The sequence below is a fragment of the Ceratina calcarata genome, unplaced genomic scaffold, assembly GCF_001652005.2.
Source record: "Ceratina calcarata isolate Rehan_Ccalc_2016 unplaced genomic scaffold, ASM165200v1 scaffold546.2, whole genome shotgun sequence".
Lineage (NCBI taxonomy): Eukaryota > Metazoa > Arthropoda > Insecta > Hymenoptera > Apidae > Ceratina > Ceratina calcarata.
The window spans coordinates 244390-266698 of record NW_017176634.1 but is presented as its reverse complement, the minus strand read 5'-3'; the positions used below and the strand labels follow the sequence as shown (position 1 = coordinate 266698).

The 22309-nt window shown below is 36.6% G+C and overlaps 6 protein-coding genes across 10 annotated transcripts; 2 read left to right on the top strand and 4 right to left on the bottom strand.

Annotated features, from left to right (window-relative positions):
• Nucleotides 1-74: 74 nt before the first annotated feature.
• Nucleotides 75-10431, top strand: LOC108628865 (gem-associated protein 7). Of its 2 annotated transcripts, XM_026816799.1 has the most exons (4): nt 75-165; nt 344-586; nt 914-1116; nt 10346-10431. In XM_026816799.1, exons 2-3 carry the CDS (start codon nt 454-456, stop codon nt 1099-1101), a joined length of 321 nt encoding a protein of 106 aa, XP_026672600.1. In that variant the 5' UTR covers nt 75-165; nt 344-453; the 3' UTR covers nt 1102-1116; nt 10346-10431. The 2 variants fall into 2 exon arrangements, with proteins under 2 accessions (XP_026672600.1, XP_026672599.1); XM_026816798.1 differs by lacking the exons at nt 75-165; nt 10346-10431 and adding an exon at nt 2281-2652.
• On the bottom strand, nt 1127-2670 carry LOC108628871 (mediator of RNA polymerase II transcription subunit 30). Its single transcript, XM_018031079.2, has 5 exons — nt 2579-2670; nt 2218-2366; nt 1719-2129; nt 1394-1650; nt 1127-1305 (listed from the first exon to the last, which is right to left on the bottom strand). Exons 2-5 carry the CDS (start codon nt 2330-2332, stop codon nt 1207-1209), a joined length of 882 nt encoding a protein of 293 aa, XP_017886568.1. The 5' UTR covers nt 2333-2366; nt 2579-2670; the 3' UTR covers nt 1127-1206.
• Nucleotides 2776-4600, top strand: LOC108628873 (uncharacterized). The gene has a single exon (XM_018031082.2). It carries the CDS (start codon nt 3635-3637, stop codon nt 4445-4447), a length of 813 nt encoding a protein of 270 aa, XP_017886571.1. The 5' UTR covers nt 2776-3634; the 3' UTR covers nt 4448-4600.
• Nucleotides 4634-7127, bottom strand: LOC108628872 (uncharacterized). 2 transcript variants are annotated; one of them, XM_018031081.2, is made up of 5 exons: nt 7018-7127; nt 6292-6422; nt 5789-6031; nt 5138-5247; nt 4927-5033 (listed from the first exon to the last, which is right to left on the bottom strand). In XM_018031081.2, the coding sequence occupies exons 1-5, from the start codon at nt 7097-7099 to the stop codon at nt 5021-5023; spliced, it is 579 nt and encodes a 192-aa protein (XP_017886570.1). In that variant the 5' UTR covers nt 7100-7127; the 3' UTR covers nt 4927-5020. The 2 variants fall into 2 exon arrangements, with proteins under 2 accessions (XP_017886569.1, XP_017886570.1); XM_018031080.2 differs by having other exon boundaries at nt 4634-5247.
• A 1017-nt stretch (nt 10432-11448) lies between the features above and the next one.
• Nucleotides 11449-14367, bottom strand: LOC108628895 (keratin, type I cytoskeletal 9). 2 transcript variants are annotated; one of them, XM_018031123.2, is made up of 6 exons: nt 14232-14367; nt 13711-13923; nt 13118-13642; nt 12621-12711; nt 12402-12473; nt 11449-12315 (listed from the first exon to the last, which is right to left on the bottom strand). In XM_018031123.2, the coding sequence occupies exons 1-6, from the start codon at nt 14311-14313 to the stop codon at nt 12306-12308; spliced, it is 993 nt and encodes a 330-aa protein (XP_017886612.1). In that variant the 5' UTR covers nt 14314-14367; the 3' UTR covers nt 11449-12305. The 2 variants fall into 2 exon arrangements, with proteins under 2 accessions (XP_017886612.1, XP_017886613.1); XM_018031124.2 differs by having other exon boundaries at nt 12621-12669.
• A 4334-nt stretch (nt 14368-18701) lies between these two features.
• On the bottom strand, nt 18702-22280 carry LOC108628874 (uncharacterized). 2 transcript variants are annotated; one of them, XM_026816793.1, is made up of 6 exons: nt 21290-22280; nt 20770-21188; nt 20369-20621; nt 19937-20180; nt 19202-19524; nt 18702-18978 (listed from the first exon to the last, which is right to left on the bottom strand). In XM_026816793.1, exons 3-6 carry the CDS (start codon nt 20430-20432, stop codon nt 18794-18796), a joined length of 816 nt encoding a protein of 271 aa, XP_026672594.1. In that variant the 5' UTR covers nt 20433-20621; nt 20770-21188; nt 21290-22280; the 3' UTR covers nt 18702-18793. The 2 variants fall into 2 exon arrangements, with proteins under 2 accessions (XP_026672594.1, XP_017886572.1); XM_018031083.2 differs by having other exon boundaries at nt 20770-22280.
• Between the last annotated feature and the right edge of the window lie 29 nt (nt 22281-22309).

The following is a 22309-nucleotide window of genomic DNA, read 5'->3' as shown; positions in this document are numbered from 1 at the left end:
TTGCTGCACAATGCTCAGAACAATAATGAAGAGAAACTGAGAGAGCTACTTGAAAAAATTCAAAGCCTGCGGGTCGCCCTCATATTCTGTCACGTGAAAGTGTGTTTTTTAGATATCGTCGAAAATATGTTAATTGCGTCAATCTAAGCTTCCTCATTAGGCTATGTGGGTTTCTATTATGTTTGCCAAACGTGTGATTCTCCTAGATTTCAATACACGTATCAGCATAGAAATTTTAATTAAATCCAATTGCCAGTGTCCTAATTATTCGAATAAGAACGTTTATTTAATTCTAATAAGATTCGTTTTGAATTATGCATAGAAATGTAATGCTGCATTTCAGTTTTCAAATTTGCCGGGCTTGTCAGCGACGCTCTATCTATACACAGTGCCGTTACGCTTCCGCTGTAGAAGGAAAGCGTGTTTTTTCATGTCAACAAATATTCTGATAAAATGACGGCTACTGTTGAGGACAACGTACAATTGAATGAAAATAACGTTACCGAAGATTTCGCGACCCCTGAGAAACAAGAAGCACGTGCATTTTTGCGTGAACGATTTCTACGTGTAATTACGGGAATCGTTGGTAGGAAATTTTCTTTTTAGAACCTATTCCTTTTGTCGTCTATCATTCTCTATACGAGTAGCTTCACACTTACTTTGAGAATAATTAAGGAATTCAGTACATAAATTGTTTATCTTAATAACGTTAGATGATAATTTAATGCAATTAAGTTAATCAAACCTGGCGCTGGTTTCAGAAATATTTAACTCCATGCGCGAATATGAGATACAATTTCGAATTGAAATGTTAATTAAAAATTCTCTCAGTACATTTGTTGAAACACATATATCTGATAGTAAAAGTAGCAATTATATATGAACTATCTCACGTTATTATAAATTGTTACAGGGAAGCAAGCAGACTTTCATCTGTATGAAAATACACGAGTTTCGGCGGAATTTCGAGGATGCGACGTCGACTGTTTGGAGGTCTACGTACGAAATTTGGAAACACCATTAGGCATAATTCCAGAAGCTATTCTAAGAACGAGTGATATTATTCACTTGACTGTGAACGATATTAATGCGACACAATAAATCGTCGGAGCAGAGGTAAGTGGTAGTGACATTAAATAGGAAAGAATATATTTATTTTCAAACGTGTCTTAATAACTTATATAAATATTTATGTACATTTTTCAATTAAGATCTACGCATATTCAACATCGTATTTATTTCTGAGATGATGCGTCTCAAATGATCGATGATTTCCTTTAGATGCCTATTCTTTAGTACCACTTGCTGAAAAATAGTATAGTATTTTAATGCTGAATTTTTTAAAATCTACACATACCTCCATGATGATGAACTATTTAAAATCTACACTCACCTCCATAATTTCTTTACTTTCTTCACAAGCAAGTCTGTAAGCTTCGGATGTCTTTTTCTCATCAGATTTCATGTCCCACTCCTCTTTTAAAGGAATCAGACTTTCTATGTGCGTATATTCCATACCCTGAAGCTGGCAATTTTCATTGCATTTCTCATAAATCAGTCTTAAACGTCTAAATAGTAACTTGAGTGTCCTTAGTTGGTCTTGTACTTTATTCTTCTTTTCGTTAGCTAAACTTGCTCCTTGTGCCATACCTGAAATTGTAATTCGTAATTTAATTAAAAATAAAAAGGGAATGGCTAATTATTAAGGTTGTAAGTACCATTAGGAGGCTGAAGGACTCTCAATGTTTGGAAAACTTCTAAAGTGCGGCTGACAATGTCTTGCACGGTTTCTTGACCAAATCTGCACAGGCTAGCAGTATTAAATTCTTTGTTCTGTTGCTGCTGTTGTTGAGATGGTGGTTGTGTTGGTGGCACAGGAGTTTGTGGTGTTGTAGCTTGGTTACTCGTTTGATTGTTCTGTTGCACCATTCCTGCTTGCTGCTGCTGTTGCAACTGCAATTGTTGCTGCTGCATCTGCTGTACTTGTTGTTGCATCGCAACTGACTGTTGTTGTTGCTGTTGTGCCAATACTTGTTGAGCACTTGGCATCCCCATAGTATTTGTGCCTACTCCACCTACTCCAACTCCGACTCCTACACCAACTCCAAATTGTTGTTGACCCACCATACCTATTAAAAATTAGTGTCTTGATATTACTTCGTTTTATAAACGTTTAATCAATCTACAGTTAGCATCTTGAAAGAACATATGTGATACCTTGTTGTTGAGCCATTAAGCCAGACACCATTTGGCCTCCTCCAAATTGTGTCCTCATTGCAGATTGTTGGACACTTGGAAATCCAGATGGAAATGGATGTTGCTGGCCAGCCATTATTTCGGTTCCTCTCACACTTTTATACCAATAGCTGAGATAACAAAGAAATATCAGTGAATTTTAAGGTTAGATACACTTCGGCTAATGTTTATTCTCGATTTCTGTTACGATTTTAGACACTAATTAGTTTAGCAAATTTAATTTTATTCGTACTCGTCAGCAGAAATATTGTTGGAATAATTTAAAAATGGAATCGCGATTATACAAATCGACAAATTATTTCGAGATAATTGTGTTTCTTACTCAATAATAAAGTAAAATTAGAGCATAACGCCACCGATGTAGAAATAACAATAAAATATGCACATGTCTTTTAATATGTCCGATTTAAAAAGCACGCCTTACAGTTTACACACACGTTATGTTGACATCACATCGATTGTAAGACTACTCTCACAATCAGACAGGTTGGGTAGTGTTAGGAATGTACGCGTGCGCTGATGTGGTAAAGATTTGAAATTGAGAAATGAGAATCGTTTGATCTTAAAATTATGAAAATATATAACATTGATTAATTTAAGAAAATTTGCTACTTTCGTGAGTATGTTCGTGATTTACTAACACTAAGATATCTGTATTTAATATATGTATGTCCAAAATCTTTTATATCTGGTGTATAGCTACGATTTATATGCCAATTTATTTATTACGTACACCAATGACAAATTTTTAATAATTAAGTGACACATTTTACAATATAAGATTCAAGGTCGACAAGTTTTATTGTCTTTAATATTTCTAATATGAAATAACTCATTCATTATCCTGATTTGGAGTCTATATTTATAAAGCTCCTGTACTTAAATTTGATGTACAAATAATATGTAATGTTTATATTTTTCTAATAAATGTGTGTGAAACAGTGTGAACATTCTTGCTAAAAAATAGAGAAGTATATATCCTATTACTTAAAAAATAAAGAATATTTGTCATAATTTATTTGTCAAAATATATTTTTTTATCCAAAGTCTATACAATTATTTCTACACATAGAACGAAATTATTGCCGACGGTGAAACATCCCTTGCTGGAAATCGGGGCCAAAGTCAAGCCCAGATTCTTCAAAAGATTGGAACTCTGTGGTATTCGAACAATGTCCACACAGGAGATAAGGTCAGCGCACACGAAATGAAACCGGTATACGCAACGGTCCAATCTTCAGTCCCCGTGCACCTTGCTTGGTTTCGCGTTCACATTGTTTTTTCCGGTGCGGTCAGTGTCTGACGTGCCAGGGGCTGCTTCTCTTCGTTCCAAGTTACGTGAAGGAAAAAAGAACAACAGTCCCACAACATCGCAAAAATGTTCCGGAAATTATTGTTTATGATTCTAATATCAAACTTTGCTTCATTCGGTGATAACAAGGCCATCGAAAGTAATATTGATCGAACTGATACTATGAATAGTGCATCGAAGACTCGACACCGATATGGGAATGAAAATCTCACTAATAACGCAAGCAGGAGTGAACGCTTAAGTGAAAGAGTGATAGACTATAATTCTAAGAAGCAACCTGCAACATTAAGTGAAAATAAACTGTGCCCGTATGAAAGCAGAGAATTATGTTTGATCTTCTCTTTGTCGAAAATTGCTAAAGTTCAAGTCGCTACTTTAGATAACGAAACTGCGATGGATCGTAGTTTCAAGTCGAATATCTTCGATGGAGTATCTAAGGAGACTGGAAATTCGAAAATCAACGAAGAAAGAAGAGACAAAGAAGAAGTCCATTCTAATTTTGGTAAACGGAATGAAGACAACCAGAACTCGTCGGAAATACAGATGAAATCACCGAATGTTCACTGTCGAGGAATCCGAGATGTTTATATACCAGATGTCCAGCAGAATTTACCAGCTTTCGCTTGTACATTTGGAAATAATACTTTCATCCTGTCGAGCGAAAGATTTCTTCAAGATCGACGATCATATCTCGATATAAAAATTGACCAACACAGATTGCAAAATATAAAACTGACACCAAAATTGCCCAAAGGTAACAGACTTAAAGCAATACCAGTTACGCTGATTTTAAACGTAATCGATAATGGATACAGAATAGACATAGAAAATGATGTTTCTACGAAACGAGAAGTCGATCAGGCGGAAGGAAATCGATAAGAAATTATCAAACATGCATTCGTATTGGTGGAAAGTTCAAATACCCAGTGATAAGTTTGAATTCACTATCTTTGGTTCCCTGAAGAATATACCGAAAACTCTTTGTAACGAAAGAAACATTGTCTATAATCTAATAAAGTTTTAACGATTTAATTTCAATGTGTTTAAAAAATATGTTCAGAGTAAAACAGTTTACAGTTCCATTTTATTTCATATCCTGTCCTCGATATATTTTACTCAAGCGTAACAAGTTTCATGTATGCTGTAATTTTTGTAGAACGATAATGCAATATACAATGTTATTCAATTTTGAATACTTAACATAAAAATCTTAAATTCATCTTAAGTTGTATCACAAAATTCTAGACTACTGATATCAATATAAATAATTCTCACTATGAATGTTATTCCCTTTAATTAGATTTTTCTTTTAATGGCTCTTTCTCTGTACGTTCCTTTCCTAATTCCATTGATATTTCCGGTGAAGGAGTGATTTTATGAACGTTAGATAAAAAGTCCAATGGCGCTTGTTGCTTCGTAGGCACTTCTTCGTCTAGAGATACTGAGGAGCTCTTACTGTTTGTTCCTAAATGAAAATCAGAGTCTTCAAAGATAATTTGATCGACTTTGGTCGGCTCAGAATTTTCCTCATTATCACTTTCTTCGCTCTCGTGGCGCGATTTACTCAACTGTGATTCTTTCTTCGATTCGAGCATCTCGTTTAGACTTTTTATGTCTTCAGTAGCTTCGATATGATAGTTTTCGAGTTCTTCCTTTTTCTCTTCAGTTAATGGACTGACCTCAAAAATAAAATTCTATGATTATCACTCCTGTAAAATTTTTTATTGAAAACGCCTTTTTTATTAAACTTTTTACGTTTTAACAGAAAAGTAAAGAACGTTAGTGTATACGTGCGATTCACGTTGAAAGGGTTTAACGATTAAACTGAATGAATTTTTATTCCGTTTTCTTTCCTCAGCTATTCATGAATTCGATTATCTTAAGCGCAAAATTATCGCCCGGGGTATTAATTTATGTCTATTAATTCATTATAATACGACGAGTGGAAGGAATAAGCAATTAATGAGTCACCGATTTCTCCCTCAGATTAGCCGTTTACGCAGGTGTCAGGTGAAAATATACAGTATATCGAAGCAATGAGTATGCCGATGATGCTTCTTCAGATCGGCAATGCGCATGTCGCTAACGTGAAGTAATACCCATTTTTAATGACAAAAGTGTTAGAAATTCGAGAAGCACTCGTGTCGTTTCTTTTTTCATTCGTTCGCAGATGTTATTTTACAGTTTCACGAGAAAATATAAAATGAATGCAGTTCATACTTTAACTACAGGGCTCGGTTTCTTTCGCCTGAGTTTTTGTCGACGTCTTCCTTTGTTGCTGCTCGCAGGTGGCTCCGCTGCTTTTATTCCTGCAGCCTTCGCAGTCGATTTTTTATCCTCTCCTTTGTCAACGAAACGATTGTTCGCCTGTCTAACGTCTATAGCGTAAACATTATATTTGCTCGCTTCGTCTTCTTCAGGACTGATGCCAGGAGCATTAGGAATTTTATCTAAGTTGAGGCTCTGTAATAATCATCAAAGGAACAGGTTTTGAAACTTAAGAACAATTTATGTGTAAATCTTTCGATTACGAAACGACGGACATTCTTCAAAATAAAAATTAATAGCGAGACGTTAACGCTGAAAATGATTCATTTTGATTTGTTGGCGAAGAATTGCGATGCTACATGGATTTTATAGTCTAATAAAGTGTCTTGCTGATTCATAGGACTTGGATAATGCGGATCATCCGTAATATTATCAGATATAATAAAGTAATTTACCTTAGAAGAGCCTCCTTCGTGAAACGCTTCGGCTAACGCAGGATTTATTTCCTCCAGAGGCTGATCACCATATCTTATGTAAACCGGAATGTATCCCGGGATGCTAGGTAATATTTGAAGCGGGTACGAATCTAAAAGAAGTTTGTGATACGTTTAAAATCGAATTAAATTACGTGTATGTATTATTAACTAAACGAAATTACGGATTTATTGTTAAGAAGGATTTATGATCATAATACGATGACAGCCTTTCGTGGTAATAATTATAAATCGATTTGTCGATTAAAATCTAATGAGGCATTCAAGATAAACGATGGATATTAGTAATTAAAGGGAAAGAATGTGCACGTAATCTCGAACGTGTTTCAGCGTAAGATATCTCTTCTTAAAATGTGAGAGCTTCACGTTATTCTGTAATTAATTTTTCACTTTTATTTTACTAGACAGAATATTCGATTTTGAATATTCAACGCACATGTTTTAACGCAATTTCAAGGCAACTGGCATTATTAATTAACTATTTCATTTCTACACTTCCGTCATGATTTCTATTAATCATTATCAGTCACAGATATTCCTTAGAAGACACAAGGACGAACGATTTGAAATAAACGTTTCCACAGTTTTGTCTCGACACTTATCGGAATTTTTACGTAAATCACAGTCGCGGACTTTTATATGCACAGATTGTCCACGCGGGAATTTCAAAAATTCCTTATTACTCACGGACATAAGCGACTGAGATTGATATCAGTAACACAAGATTGTAGACGGCCCTGGTACCACGCATCATCTCAGCTGGCTGCATCTTTGAACGGTACTGAGCCCCTGGAGCACGGGGCTCTCTCCTTTATATGTTACGGTCCCCTCTACCCTTTCGGTCTCTCTGACCACGCCGAGGCCCCTCGGGGTTAACGCCGTTCCGTTAATATCGGAGCAAAAAGTCAAATCTTCCTTTACTTTCGGCAATCGAGACGATGCCTATTAGGATACCTCTGGCTCTCGCTGTTTTCTCGGAAATCCAGGGGTATAGAGACGAGCTCTGTAATTTAGCCGCTTCGCTTTTCAGCCTGCTGCGAGAATTTCGTTTCGTTCAAGGAAGGATTAACATTACTGCATGTTCGGTTTACGAAAATAATTAACCATTTCAAGATTTATTTCAATTGTACAAACGTATACAATACTTAAACAGGTATGTAGTAAACAGAGATCATGGTCACAATTAAAGATTTAAACTGTATTTATTTCTGCCTAAAAAGATCAAAATAATTCAGTAATACATGAAAAGTGAATGATTGCATTTGATTTTATAAATTAAGTTTTGTATCATAAGTATCTTGCTCAACTAGACGAAGCAAAAAATGGATGTTTCACATTGTTTCTAAATTGATATTGCTATGCTCGATTTACTCGCGAAACGGCCTACTTTTAAAAACGGATTCGTTCTCTTCGCACAGGTAATCGTACCCCGCGAGATTGCCAGAGATCTTCGACCTTGAATCCTCTTCCTGATCGTTCAAGTGAATCCGATTCGAGGCTCGACACACAGTGTGTAAATCACACAGATCGAAGGCCGGGTTTGATCGACGTATGATAGAGATTGATAAATCGTAATCGACGAAGCTCGTTTATGAAATTAATAGGCGTTTTATGAATCACAATCCTGTTTCGAATCATATAACATTTATGAAAACGTGTACTTAATCACTTAATCATTTGTGATAGAATATTGAGCTTGGAAAAGCATGTTCAATTTGCGGATGGTATAAAGTACTGAAATACAAGCAAGACACGTCCTTTCTCGTTTCAGAAGAATTCTAGGGTAGTTAGATTTACTTAACAAGTGTACTGACTCGTGAGTTACCGTTAGCTGTGTTGCGTTTTCGTCTCCAGCCGTCTTGTTGAATAAATCGTTTTTATTATTCCTGCATCGATGTTGCTTTATTATGTCGAACAAGCCTGGGGGCAATGATGTATCCCGAACGAAAGGTCAGGACCAGTACGCAGTGTGCAAGACTCACGCGTTCTTAAATAAGCTCTTTTCATTGCGTTACAAGCATGCCAGGTACAGGTACAACTTGAACTGTTACCTCGAACGACGGGACGTGCGTGACAATATCCTGTAAACGTTGAAATTGCGTCACCTACGTGCTTATCTTCCATTTGCCAATCAATTTCGCGGTACATTGTCAGTGTAAATTTAAATGGAAAAATTGAGTATTACACAGTTTAAAAATGACTGCAAGAGACTAATGAATTATTCGTATTGTAATCATAATTCCTTTTCAAGAAGATTTTGAAATATCGCATGATTTTATTACTTTAGCTACTTCGTATAATTTTTTTATATTGGTTTACTGTAAATACGGAAGTGTGTTTCATTTCATTTGGACTAACATACAAATTTAAATGAATTGAAGTTCCTTAAGCGATGTTTATAAAATACCTTACCAATTCAAATGATCCGAAGAGATAAGAAATTCGCGTTGGAAAAGTTGCGTCACTTTCCATTTTGCTGCTCGTGACTACCGGTTAGCTCGTGCAACATATATCATCATCGATCGATGTCCCCTTTTCCGCTTTGTACATGTCGAAGAAGGGTGTAAGTGACTATGTATCACCGGATGTGGACGCACGCATAATCTCGCCTATTGACACAGTTCACATTCTGGTTTACTAGGTCTTCCACATCAACACTTTTGGTATCAATTTCTGGCAAAAAGTGGATTGAAGTCGTGCTTAAGAAGAGTGATTCAATTTAACTTTAGAAACCAGTTTCATATGAATGCCACTTTAAATAGCAACTATCCATTATATGTAATATCACTTATCATGAATTAATCAGAGGAGACCGAAAAAGTTGTCAGAAAAATAAATAATGTCGGTGAAGTTCGAAACTTTGTCTACGAATGTAAATTAAATGTAACAATAATTTTGCAACGAAGAATGCGATTTTTCGCGGGACACCTTTACGCGATCGCCGCACAGTTCTAGCGGTTCGAGTTTTCTATGTATATTCCAACTGGATGCAACCGGTTTCGTTTACGAGCCTAAAAAAGCTGCTGAGGATTAAATTAAAGCCTTGTCGTTCCGTAATCACCAACGAACCTAAGTCCACCCCGGTTCGCAACCGGATGAAGGGAAAATAGACGCTAGGTAAAAACCGTCGTCGCCGATCTAACGATATTTCGCTTTGCACAACTCGCTGGTCTTATCGCGGATGCAATTATTGTCAATGCTTTTTCAAAATAACGGCAGCGTGCAGGGACGCCGTTTTACCATTCAGATTGCTGATGTCTGTGTTACATGGAAGACACTGAAAGTCCGTCGACAGACGTATAAATCACTTTGCATAATAGATTAAGACCGAACCGTGGAGTCTGTTTTGATATGCGCCGATAACGACTTAACGCATGAATACTGTTATTTCATACGAATACTGCCTCGCTGTTAATAACTGCGTATTAATCAAATAAGTAAAATGTTAGAAAAAATTGATGATACATCGCGATTAAATCTAATAAAATGAAAGTTACACGTCGTAGTTGTACGTACTATGATTATAACTTGTTTAAGATTTATCGGACTCGAATTTTTAGCATGTAATAGTATGTGATTAGTGACAGGAGAAGATTTATTTCAAATAACGGCTGTGCGAATTAGGCCAGTAACGTTCTCGTTCGGCACGCTTTATGAGCCACTTACTTGACGAAAATCAATTAATCAATCTTACAAGCGATCAAGCTTATCAACTTGATAGTGCAGTGAGTAAATACCAGAACGAACTCGATACGCGTGTTCTAAGGCCCAAATTATTAACCAGATCCATTAATCGCGCAAGCTATTGTTGTATAACAATGAAAGTATAAAGTGTACTGGTGAAAAGCCATTTCTCTTCTTCTTAATGAAAGCCTCACATCACGCTCAGTAAATAAGTAATTAGTAAATTAAAGATATATCCTATTCGGATTATACGCTTTGTATATATACATGCGCTGAAAAGTATGGAAACTTTTGCATACAGTGACCCGTACAGAATTTTGATACACGGTAGGTTGTTCCCGAAGAAATCGAAGGAGAAACCGAGGAGGTCTGATTATTTCGCTGGTCGTCGTAAGTTTTTGCGGTCCGCCCCGGTTCGCCCAGTTTTTCCTCGACGCACGCGGCTCGTCCAGAAGACCTCGAGGGCCGTTTGCCGTCGGCGACGGTCAACGACCGGAAAATACTCGCAAATCACGAAGAAGAAGATGATGAAGAAGAAGATTGGCGAAGCGCTACTCACGATTGAGACTTTGATGGAAGTCACGGGGTATTCAACGACCTGCAGACCCACATTTTCACTTCGCCTCACTCGAGACTCCCACTGATCTTTTTACAGTTAATTAAATGTATTTTTATAAAGTGCTCGTATCTCGTTTGATGTTCGAAATAAATAATTCACTTGATTACATTAAATATGAAAGTTGATCATTCTCAGAGTAAAAATATCTGTTTCTCATGGTGCTATTTTTAAGTTCGACGAACTCCTGCAGTAACTGTACATTTTTAATTGCTAGTGCGAAAGGATTCGATAGTGTGCGCGCAATTGGATCGGCGACAGCTAATCGACTATCGCCTGAATAGTGACAGAGGTTTGACTCCATTTCGGCGCGGAATTCGTTCCGCACGCGCGCGCGTACTCATTCTCTCCTGACAGGCCAGGAAAAATAGAGAAAAGAATCGAAACTTTACCGTTATGTTCACCCAACTCGCGCCATAATTACAGCATGGACTTGCTACTTGCGAGACCCACGTATGTATGCACGCACGGCTACGTATATGTATGTACGTATGTACGTGTACACAGTCGCGCGCAAACCATAAGCCCGGCAAACGGCAAACCCGTTCTTTCCGACTATTACATGAAATTGAATCATGCTATCTATCAGTGTTTGATGTACACAATTATACGCGTCTGTTTTACTTTGGCCGTAACATTAATTATCGACGTGCAAGTATCGCGTGTACATTTCCGAACACGTAGCTGTCGATTTCATTCGTTTATAGATCGCTATAATCTATGAACGTGTATCTTTAAACTCCTTGATTACATTAATTTAATACGAACGTACGATTTAAATCGTGAAATTGAAAAGAATTTTAATAATAAATGAAAAGTAAATTAGCAGCGATATTCTCTTTAATTGTTTTCTTAAATATACGACTGATTCCTTATATTCTCGACGCTCTGAAAGCGCAGTATTGTTTTAAAATGTTTTTTTAACATAAGACGTAAGTGTTTTGCAAAAACATTCAATCAAGCAATTACTGTTGATTGCACATATCGTTGTACTAATTATAAAGTAGTCTCTCGATGCGTCGTAGATTAAACTAATGATAAACAAGTAATACTCGCTTTATATATATTTCGATGTCGTATGATAAGGAGAACTAACTTTCTGTTTAAGTACTATCCAGTTAATCTGTCGCTCTGCATCCATTGCATTATTTAGTATGATTTCTACGTGGCAGGAGTATTTCAAGGCCGTTGGTACGAATCAACAATTTTACGATACATGTGATCGATTATCTTATTATCATAAACATAGGTACCTCGAAGATGCCTAGTTGAAATGAATAAACGGAGGCGCATTAAAGCCGACTGGGCAATGCACACGGCATGCGAAACGAAGCTCGTTAACGCGTTGCGCTTCTCCCCTTTTAACGATGGACATCAATCACGGATGGAACCCGCGATTATTTCCTGGAAATCGTTCACGTACGAATACATAACGCGATGAGTGCCGAGCTTTTATTAAAACCAAACCCGTTTTTACTGTTTTCTTAATTTATTTAGGCGGTCTGAGATGCATGTTACAATAGATCGGCGATCGAGATGACGAATGTTGATATCGTAACAGATTAACGTAATCACGCGTTTCACGTTTTAAAGAGTTACATTAAAAAATTGTTTTGTTCATGGACGTCGCAGGCAGCATATAGTGTGTCGAAGTTCTTAACTGCTACTTTCTTCATTATTTTCCCCTGTGGAAATAGAAAATTGTTTTACAGTGACGATGTGCAAAGTGTTGAATGAACCAGTAAGTAAGATTTTATCTGCGTGTACATACCACGATTGGGAACCCGCTTGCGCTTGCGCTGATGCTGAAGCGTATGACTTTCCGCCGCCGCCGCCACCGCCACTGAAATATGACGATAAGATATCAGTTGTTTAGAATATTTTAAATGTTTCTGAAAGATTCGTCAAATATTTATGGAGAGAGAATGTATATAATGGATTCCGGATTGCTTCACTGAAGTAAATGTAACTTGTCGATTTAAAAACTTACCACGTACTGCAGCCGCCACCGCCGCCGCTAGGGTATCCACCATGTCCACCTGTAATAGGTATAACAACAACAGGTTGTACTTGCTGATACCCTATAAAAATGGTTAGGATTAGAAGCGGAAGCGCATTCGTTAAACGCAGATTAATAACAGCTCAGAGGCAATTTGATATGGTATTTCTAGTCCATAATTTGATTAGAGCGTAATATTAATTATGCCAAGAAAACTGAGGCATTAGTGTTGCAACTGCGATAAATGATTACGTAATAAGTTCTTAAACTATAGTTAAAAATATGTTATCAGTTTAATTACTTAACTTACTAATTTGAAATAATTGCTTATATTATTATACTACTATTAGTTGTTAGTAAGCTCCGAGTTAAAATATCATAGAAATATTTTTGATACCCTTATTAAATAATAAATACCAATGGGATTAATTCCTGTGTCATATTGAAGATGAAACAAGAAATCAATTGTCAGATTGCACTTTACATACCTCCAGGATATCCTCCGCCACCGCCGCCAGGATATCCTCCTCCTCCGTAGCCACCTCCGCCGCCAGGATATCCTCCTCCTCCGTAGCCACCTCCGCCAGAATATCCTCCTCCTCCGTAGCCACCTCCGCCAGGATATCCTCCTCCACATCCGCCTCCTCCGCAACCGCCGCCACTTAAACCTTTGTATCCGCCATCTCCGAATCCACCGCCACCTCCGTATCCTCCTCCAAAGCCTCCAAGACCGTTACCACCGCCCTTCAACATCAGCAGAGCACACTTAAGGCACGGCGTTCTCTTGCTGCGTGACTTCTTGATCTTTTCGTATTTGGGTGACAGGCCTTCAACATCTTCCTTGTCGAGCTTCACTCGGAGCACTTTCGTTTCGCCAGCGTGGGCTATCTTCTCAACATTGATACCTTCGCTGTTCTGTAAGTCATCAGCAACCACGTCAAGGTCTACCGGTGCATCGGTCTCCTCGTCATCGTCGTCGACCTCGACGATTAACAGCACAGTTGCCAATGGTCCTGTATCAATTAGTTAAGTAAGGAAGTGATTCGAAAATAGTAAGCGAAGTTACTTTTCAATTATTTACCTGATAATTCTGGGACTTTGTTAATGACGTTGTTCTCGAATATTTCGTCGGAGGTCTCGCCGCTGGCATTTTTCAAACCGAAAAGATTTATGACGAAGACCATGTACTGGTGGTCCTCTTTTTCTGATCCTGGAAGCCCCTCCGGCGCTGGAGGAGGCTTCATTTCAGTCGGTAGAGTCGTGTCCTCCGCATCATTTACCGCTTTGGTCACTTCTTAAAATTAATCACAAACGGTTAATTATCACAGGCTGCTGGTACACGAAATGTGGGTATTAAAAGGCAGTCATAATATAAATAAGATAAATATAAAACAGAAGTTGAAGTAACTAATGAAATTTTCATACAAGTATTTATGACGTTTAATTGCAGTAATTAAGAAATTCGGTTGAATTGTATATACATTAGGGCAAAGCGATGTATATGCAGGATGGAAAATGAATAAAATGAAATGAAGTAGTATACAGAATTAAAATCAAAAGGAAAATAAATATGAAACTTAATAAGAGATCCTTTAGTCTTACCTGTAGCTGGTGCTGCCGAAAGGGCAGTGACAAACACAAGTAGGAGCAGGGCGCAGAGACCCCACTTTATATCGCGAGCCATCGTGAAGAGCTTGGAACTCTCAGGTCGCACTGTGCATCGGTTCTTTCATCTTACTGCTTTTATAGCCATCGATCTTTATACACTATTCCAGACTAATTATGTAACATTACACACGACCGAAGCGATGAGCCACCTCTCCGCTCTTCTTCCGTTACCGTGTTTGCTTACTACCATTACAATTTAGCAGTTTTGGTTTTTCCGCGGGAATCCCAGTCCCGCCTGTCTATGCGCACTGTAACATTCTTATTTTTTCGTCCACAAGCCTCTCAACCTTCGTCAGTGTTTAACGACTGATTATAATATTTTCGTCGCCAGACGATGAATCGAACCGAGTGCAACTTGTGTTGAATGAGAAAGCAGCACGCATCGAAATCGACAGCACGCGCAATATGTGACGTAGGGCAATTCCTAGAAGCACCCTGTTGGACTCTGTGCGTCGTACGTTTTTATTATCAATCAAACAGATTAATGATGAAATTAAAAAATTGGCTATCAGTTTGACAGTATTGAATAACGTGATTTGGTTCGTTCATATACTATGCTTGACCTCAGTGAACGTGCAATATTTGATAAAACAAGCATTTTATGTCGTAAAAAGTTGATAAATAATATTTCTCAGTAGTCTGTCACGTTTGTAAATCAATCTTCAGCGAAGTGAACTTTTATTTCTTTAATATTGTTGTTTAATAAAATTTAAGGAAATGCATTCGTGTTACTTTTTTCCCCCTTGTGTTAGAGGTAACAATATATACAGGTTGGATAATAATATGACATTTAAACTTTCGTATATAGAACAAATAAAATTATGGGTTATTTTGCAGCTACAGGTATCTACAATATTTGTATTTTCAACAGCATCCTTCGTTGAATTAGCCATTACGTTACTCAAGGTCGAGGTACGTATCCTTACGATTAAACGACAATTAAGGGAAATTCCAAATCGATCAAACAATGGTTTTAATTAATTTAATTAGAAATTCGTTGTGTGTACGAGATGATTCTATTCGTATGACGCATAGTAACCATAATTAAGTACACAATCGCATCGACGTTGTCCCAGGACGTGTTCTGCGAATTGAAACGCTATCAATGTAGGATGATCTCCTACAAGTAACTTAACGTACCTTGCATACAACAAACATTTCAAGATTCATATTTGATTAGTATACAAATGTAAAACATATAATAACACATCAACTTGTAAAGTGTCATGATCCTGTTTGTCTAACTCCGTCATTAACATTGACCCGTGATTTTTATGTACAAATGAAAACTGAATTTTATGTAAGTGATTAAAATTATTCATTATACATTTCTTAGAAAGTGTATGAACGATTTGATAATTTTTATGAGACAGTAGATAGAACAACATATAGAATCGGATGAAATGTGAAGTTCGTACTGAATTAATTTTGTAAAAATCGTAGTGTTCTATAAATGTATAAATTAAAACGAAAAACGTCTATTAGCAATCAATATATACCAGCATAAGGAGAATATTTGCGTTACATCCTGTTGATAAAGATATTCCTTTCCCTCTCATAGGCTTTTAACGATGCAATTCGATTTTATCTGATGATATAGAGAGAGAGATAATTAGACATACCAGGAAAATTGTCCGCGTATGTAAGTAAGTAATATGCGTACACTGCGGTTTAATTTAATCCTTGTATGAAACCAACCGGGTCGATAATTTACGATGATTTCTAAGCAAAATAGTGAGATCACTGGTTCGTGTGATCCGTACAAAACCTGCGGACTTAAAAATGATCTAACTAGGCATTGTGTACTTCCTGTTGATTGTTTCGGAATCTTAATCTCTTGTGACCTTGGCCTATAGAAGGCAGATTCGATCTATAAATAGCATGGAATTCGATGAGCACATTTCTCGGTAAAAATCATAATTGAAAGGGGTAAATGTTTGTGGAAAACAACAGGATGAGTTTACACACTTTAATCGCATGAACTCGATTACATATTGCATCCATCCTGCAATCCTAATTAGATTTGCTCCCATGGAGTAGTACTTCTCAAAGATATTTGAAGATTTTAAAGTTGTAGGATAAATTTACTTGAGTAACAACAATTGCGATTTACGTCATTTTACAATCGAAACAATAATTGCCTTATGAATTGACTATGACTCAACTAATTATAGGCGTTTAATTTGTATTTTTCCGGTGATACCCCGCATTCGTACTTTTCCGTATGTCCCATAAATCAATCGCTTACGTACGGTGGGCAGTTAAAAATACATGTGGATATAATGCATTCGTTCAATTAAAAGAGCAAATCTATGGATAATAAGCGGTATAATCAGTTTCAAATAATTAATCTTCAATATGCTCCTTTCTCACAGGCAACCGTGAACAGACCCGTCCCTCGTGCAATTAAATGTATTATCATAGCGCATTAAGTTGTTAAACATGAGAAATTTAAAAATGATGAATTGCCAAGTATTAAATGAAATACTATAGATAGAATTATTAAAGCAGCGTATGACGAAGTGATTTTCTACTGTTGGTAGACATCGATCTCTGTTTACCTTTCTGACTAATTTTGTTAAATGTGATACAGAGAAGAACGAAACGCTTGTTCATTTCCGGAATTGAGGTTCGTGGAACTTGGAGAGGAGTTTAGTAGTTTAATTGTTTACCGGCACTGATATTATACCGATATGCAATTAGAGATGGTAGATTAGACGTTTTACCTACGACCGGGGATTTCTCAAAACCAGCATAGTTATATTAGATGACGGAGTAGCTGAATTTAAAGGAAAACTACATTTCATTATGTTCTGAATCTTATTCCTTTAATGTTTTGCACAAATTTTTTTAAACACGTTATTCCTCGTCATGAAATACTTGTAAGACCGTCAAACTCAAACCTGACAGGTTTCTAAACACTTCTTGATGACTGGATAAACAGTAAGTCGAATCAGACAAGCTATTATTATTTTTCTCTTTCTACATTCATCAGTGCGTCACTCTCTATTCTTGTAGATTCCGGAAATATATCTAAATGTTATCACTAGGAAAGCCAGTTTGTTCTTGAATAACAGGTAAATCATCTTGCTTTGTATAAACACAGACTAAACACCGATGAATGAGGAGATTGTTAAATTCAATTAATCAAAAGATTTAATAAACTCTTCTATGCAAATCATTTTTAATAATGATTTATTGGTTCATAGCTTATACTATCTTTTTGACAACATATAATTAGCTTATAATTCAAAATATGCTTAATTAAATTAATTATTAACGATTGTATTAAAAATAATATAAAGTATTGTTAATATGTAGCTAAAATTTCTTTCTTACTATTTCTTAAGTATATCTGCTTTACGAGTTCCTCTTTTACAATGAATAATCCTGAGTCAATGTTACAGCCTTGAATTCAACTGGTAAACATATACTTTCTGTCATTTCTTGATTTACATGTTGTACGTTACGTTCCTTGTTTATAGTGATCATATTTTTACGCAGTCCAATTTCTAGTATCAGTGATGTGACTTTTATTGACAGAAAGAGGACTTACAGGAACGGTGTTCTCGCCTTGATGTTCACTACGTTTAAAAAGAACTGAAGAAATATGATGCCATTTTAGATAAATATATTGTATATTAAAAAGAAGTATTGCAATATTTTTAATTTTTTATTACATAGTTATAGATGATTGCAATTGTTCCCTAATTCTTTTTTTCGGATATAAATTTCGTACTAAGACTATATATTATATATGAATAATTTTTAAATGCAGATTAAGTATATTTGAATTTTGCTAAACACGTTGTCGGCATTAGAGAGCGCTGCCTTTTTTTGTCGCGGTTATCGTGCTTCGATAATATACCTGGCAGTGAAATCTACGATAGTCGTCAAAATAGAGTTCTCCTAAGCTAAAAATTGCAACGCAATCATCAATAATTCTTGAGATGTCGCACTGACGATGAGTTCAAGATCGCGATTTGACCTTCGAAATTTTCGTTCCCCTTCACCTACTTATCACAGATTCGGAATTTATTCAAGGTGACAAGAAAGCAAAGAGAGTCATCGTCCATCGCCTTATAATTCTTAATTATGATCAATTTCATGCTCATATGTAATGTGTAAGAAATTGGCCTTTTTCATTCTTATTTAAACGACCTTGTTGAAATTGTGCTGTACGTAGCTCAGTAATCTTTCATACTTATCTGAAGTAACGATCTAGTAATTCTAGGAAACGTATCGAAGTGGTATAAATCAATAATGATGAACGATTGGGAAATACAAAATATTTTATTCATGATTAATTTTTGATTCAGTGATAAGACATTTATACTCCTTCGTAACTTGAAACAACGTACAAAGATGAATGAATCAAGTTTTAATAGAGTAACGAATAAAAACTCTGAATGAACAGGCTATCTTTATTTCACGGAACATCATCAAATAAAAAAACAATCACAATAATTAAAATTACATTTATTCTTGTAACATCTTTATCTTTGTTCATCGTCGTAATACATTCTGTAAGTAGGATGCCATTTATGTATCTCAATTTTCGGTTGTCTCGTTTCCCATCTTGGACCGGGTGCCGAAACAACTAACATTATCGGTTTACGATTTGGTTCACGGTGCGGTTTCACCTCGATGTCTAATTTCGGCATACGCGTGGGTTGGTGACCTACAAAAAAAAAATTGTGGCTGATCATTTATTGGACATCTCCAAGTTCGTCATAACTATCGATAAAAAGTTCTATCTACTACCAATATTAAATAGTTCAACGTATTTATATACTTATAAACCAATAGTATTAATTATTTTGCAATAACTGACACCAAAGAAACATTTCATTCTATTACTTTTTTACAAATGCTAATGAGGCACATTATTTTTGCCAACTTACCATTATTGTTGTGATTCGGGCGAATGTTAGTCCAAATTGGACGGTTGTGACTCTGGTCCGGAAACCTGATGTTCATACCCTGAGAGGAGCCTGACGAAGCCGAGGAATGTACTGAACCGACAGAAGACGCAGCGGAGGTAGCCACATGTCCATTTTGGACGGTTCCAGACGAAGAAGCAGCTGCGATGCCAAAACCGAGCGCTTGATTATTGGCATTCCCTTGATTACCATATATAGGATGATGTTGACTGCTAGCTTCGGATACAGCACCGGCTATCCCCGTTAATCCCGCGGAGAATGACACCGATTGGCTTTGCGAAACTCTGAAAACGAATATGCACGTTGTTTTCCCGTTAGGTGCTTATTAAACAACGGATTTATATTTTTATAAAATCTGATGACAAGAGTTATATTTTGCCTGTCTTATTATACAAGAGACACGTTGTATTAGGAATTTTATTGACATTTATCATTCATGTAAATTACATTATTAATATGTCATAAGCTCGCAACTGAAATATGTTTACTTAAAACGTGTTAATTAAATGTGACAAGTCTATAAAGAAAATTTGCACGTTTAAAGCGTACAATAATTGGTTATTCTCTACAGTTGCTGTTAATGTTATGTTAGTCATTCAACGCAATGTCGACGCGATCGACGTTGAATGCCATTAGTCATGGAAGTATCATAGTAATTGTTAAATTCTATCTCGTTCATCGTGGAAACGTACATACCCGTTCGATTGAGACAATGGTCGATTGAAGCTATTGCTTTCAGAATAGCTAATGCCTTCGGGACCAACTTGAAACCCTAAAGAATGCGCATTGCTTCCCGCGTTCACATTAATACTTGTGGTGATCGGAATCGTCAAGGATCGCTCGTTCTTCACGTCGTTAGTCTTCATAAATTGTTCAGGTATCAATTCCGGTGGCGTGTTCCATCGTCGTTCGTCTTCCCCTCCGAGAAGAGCGCGATCACCTATAATATATGACACATAATTACACTTTTATAATTATTTTCTCCGAAGAGAATATAAAAATCACAAAATGCATTTCATTTTTTATCAGATTAAACTGAATACAGTATGAATAAGAAAGTCGTTGAAGGCAAAAACACACTGCACAGATTTTAAACGAAGAATTCTTTTATTTTTATTCATTCTTTACCTGCCCACGCGATTGTCACGACACACAAGAGAGGTGCAGCGGCACGAAAAATGCTCTTGGCCATCTCTGAAACCGTTCTGACTCGAGCGCGACCGCACTCCGCCCTTTTTTAATAAGTATGAACGACCTTAAACTCCTTATTGATATTCGTCGTGTGTCCACTCACGTAATACTCTTCGACGAATGGAGTTACAATCACGTGGTGAATCGTACGCGCGAAAAGAAATGGGATTATCCAGAAACAGAACTCGATCTGATAAATACAAAACAGTTTTGTCAATGAAATTACAGCAATCTTAGCTGAAGTGTATTATAAATTCTGTATACTAATTTTATGTAAAATATTATTGCGTAATATCTTAAAAATTGTTGTGCGCTTCAAAAATTGTTATATATCTTACTTCATTTTTCATCTCAAGTTTTCATCATTATTTTCGTTAGATCGTTGGACCGTGCTTTATTGATAGTGCTTTCATCGTTAACATTCACGAGTTTCCCAAGCTTTCAATCGATCTGCGGTTCACCGCATCCGAAGTTTTCATTTTTTACGTTACTCGTTCGATTCTTCCCGTCGCTTTTTTTCAGCCCGTTTCCATTCACGGCTGCGTTAACGCACACCTCCTCGATTTCCGGCGTTTCCCTTTTCATACATTTTCGTTTATGGCTTCAGTCTCTTTAACGATGAGTGCTTGCCAGTGCTCGCTTGGACTCTCGCCTTTTATTCATTATTGTTGTCGTCGAACCGCTTTGTCTTGTGTCTGCTCTTTATAGAATCCTGCTCTTCATCGTTCTCACTCGTTATCAATGACTATTCACATTTCTAAATTTGAAAAAAGATTACAAGACGTTTCTATCATTACACAATTTCAAAATCTCACTGCATCGTCTGATTACGTATTGTTGTTGGAATATACCACGTACATTTAACACACGTCATTGAATCTCCAAGAAATGTCAAATGGTCGAGTAGATCCTAGAGTGCAATCATAGGATTATACGATAAATCATAAGATAATCGATATTACGTATATTAATTGAATGATTCCCAACCGATTGCATGAATGATTCAATTGCTCATACCTCTAGTAGGATACGTTCAGTGATTACATTGTACGTATATTCTTAGAAGATTTAGCGTCGCAACAAACACAGTCATGATTTTAAGAATAATCTAGAATATAATTTTTATAGAGAGAACAATATTAAAAAATATTTAATACAGTACGTATTTTGCATCATATTGTTAGAGTACACTTAAAAAATAAAAACATTAAGGAAGTAGCATACTCTCTTGAGTACGAGGATGTAATTAACTGAACAACTGGTTACACTGTTAGCAGTAGAGGCGCGTTAAATATAGAGAAATATTACAGTGGACGTGTTAATAACAGCACAAACGGAATACCCAGACGTAGCAAATTTGTGAGCCACAAATTCTGTTCTATGAAAGCACATTTCCAATGGGCTATGAGCAAAAACTTGGAGATGGTTTGCTAAGTAGAAGATAAAACCATTTCGTGTAAAGGTGTTGTGGGTCAAGACGGGCTGCAATCCGTTGTTGTATAAGCATACAATGAATAAGATGGGACGTTATTCGGTGATTCATCGACCCTGGTTAGAAGCAGGTTACACGACGATGCGTGGCGTCTTGACATTGAACTCTAGAGGAGGCAGACATACTCCTTGGCTTCAGGCACAATGTACTCTTCTTTGCAGAAAGGAACGAATCTATTGTCCAAAGTAGCCGAAGATCAAATGCGCAGAAGGTAATCAACTTTCGCGGCTGGGTATTCCCCAACGGGAAACGTCACGTCGAGAGATCTAGCAACTAAATGATAATCCGTTTACGTAAATTACATTTTACGCGTTTTAAGATTCTTGAATGGAGATCGATACGGTTTTTACACAAGGAAATGACCGTCACGAGTAACTGGAGAAAGT

What these genes read in the sequence shown, in the direction of transcription:
- LOC108628871 (XM_018031079.2), bottom strand. Translation starts at nt 2,332, where the DNA reads ATGGCTGGCCAGCAACATCCATTTCCATCTGGATTTCCAAGTGTCCAA. An exon ending in AGTCCTTCAGCCTCCTAATG is followed by an intron (nt 1,651 to 1,718) that starts GTACTTACAACC and finishes TTACAATTTCAG; the next exon opens with GTATGGCACAAGGAGCAAGT. An exon ending in AAAGTAAAGAAATTATGGAG is followed by an intron (nt 1,306 to 1,393) that starts GTGAGTGTAGAT and finishes ACTATTTTTCAG; the next exon opens with CAAGTGGTACTAAAGAATAG.
- LOC108628873 (XM_018031082.2), top strand. Translation starts at nt 3,635, where the DNA reads ATGTTCCGGAAATTATTGTTTATGATTCTAATATCAAACTTTGCTTCA.
- LOC108628872 (XM_018031080.2), bottom strand. Translation starts at nt 7,099, where the DNA reads ATGCAGCCAGCTGAGATGATGCGTGGTACCAGGGCCGTCTACAATCTT. An exon ending in AATCTCAGTCGCTTATGTCC is followed by an intron (nt 6,423 to 7,017) that starts GTGAGTAATAAG and finishes AACTTCTTTTAG; the next exon opens with ATTCGTACCCGCTTCAAATA. An exon ending in AACCGAGCCCTGTAGTTAAA is followed by an intron (nt 5,248 to 5,788) that starts GTATGAACTGCA and finishes TTTATTTTTGAG; the next exon opens with GTCAGTCCATTAACTGAAGA.
- LOC108628874 (XM_018031083.2), bottom strand. Translation starts at nt 20,432, where the DNA reads ATGGCCAAGAGCATTTTTCGTGCCGCTGCACCTCTCTTGTGTGTCGTG. An exon ending in CCATTGTCTCAATCGAACGG is followed by an intron (nt 19,525 to 19,936) that starts GTATGTACGTTT and finishes ATTCGTTTTCAG; the next exon opens with AGTTTCGCAAAGCCAATCGG. An exon ending in CCCGAATCACAACAATAATG is followed by an intron (nt 18,979 to 19,201) that starts GTAAGTTGGCAA and finishes TTTTTTTTGTAG; the next exon opens with GTCACCAACCCACGCGTATG.
- LOC108628865 (XM_026816799.1), top strand. Translation starts at nt 454, where the DNA reads ATGACGGCTACTGTTGAGGACAACGTACAATTGAATGAAAATAACGTT. An exon ending in TGTAATTACGGGAATCGTTG is followed by an intron (nt 587 to 913) that starts GTAGGAAATTTT and finishes AAATTGTTACAG; the next exon opens with GGAAGCAAGCAGACTTTCAT.
- LOC108628895 (XM_018031123.2), bottom strand. Translation starts at nt 14,313, where the DNA reads ATGGCTCGCGATATAAAGTGGGGTCTCTGCGCCCTGCTCCTACTTGTG. An exon ending in TTCGGCAGCACCAGCTACAG is followed by an intron (nt 13,924 to 14,231) that starts GTAAGACTAAAG and finishes ATTAATTTTAAG; the next exon opens with AAGTGACCAAAGCGGTAAAT. An exon ending in CAAAGTCCCAGAATTATCAG is followed by an intron (nt 13,643 to 13,710) that starts GTAAATAATTGA and finishes TAATTGATACAG; the next exon opens with GACCATTGGCAACTGTGCTG.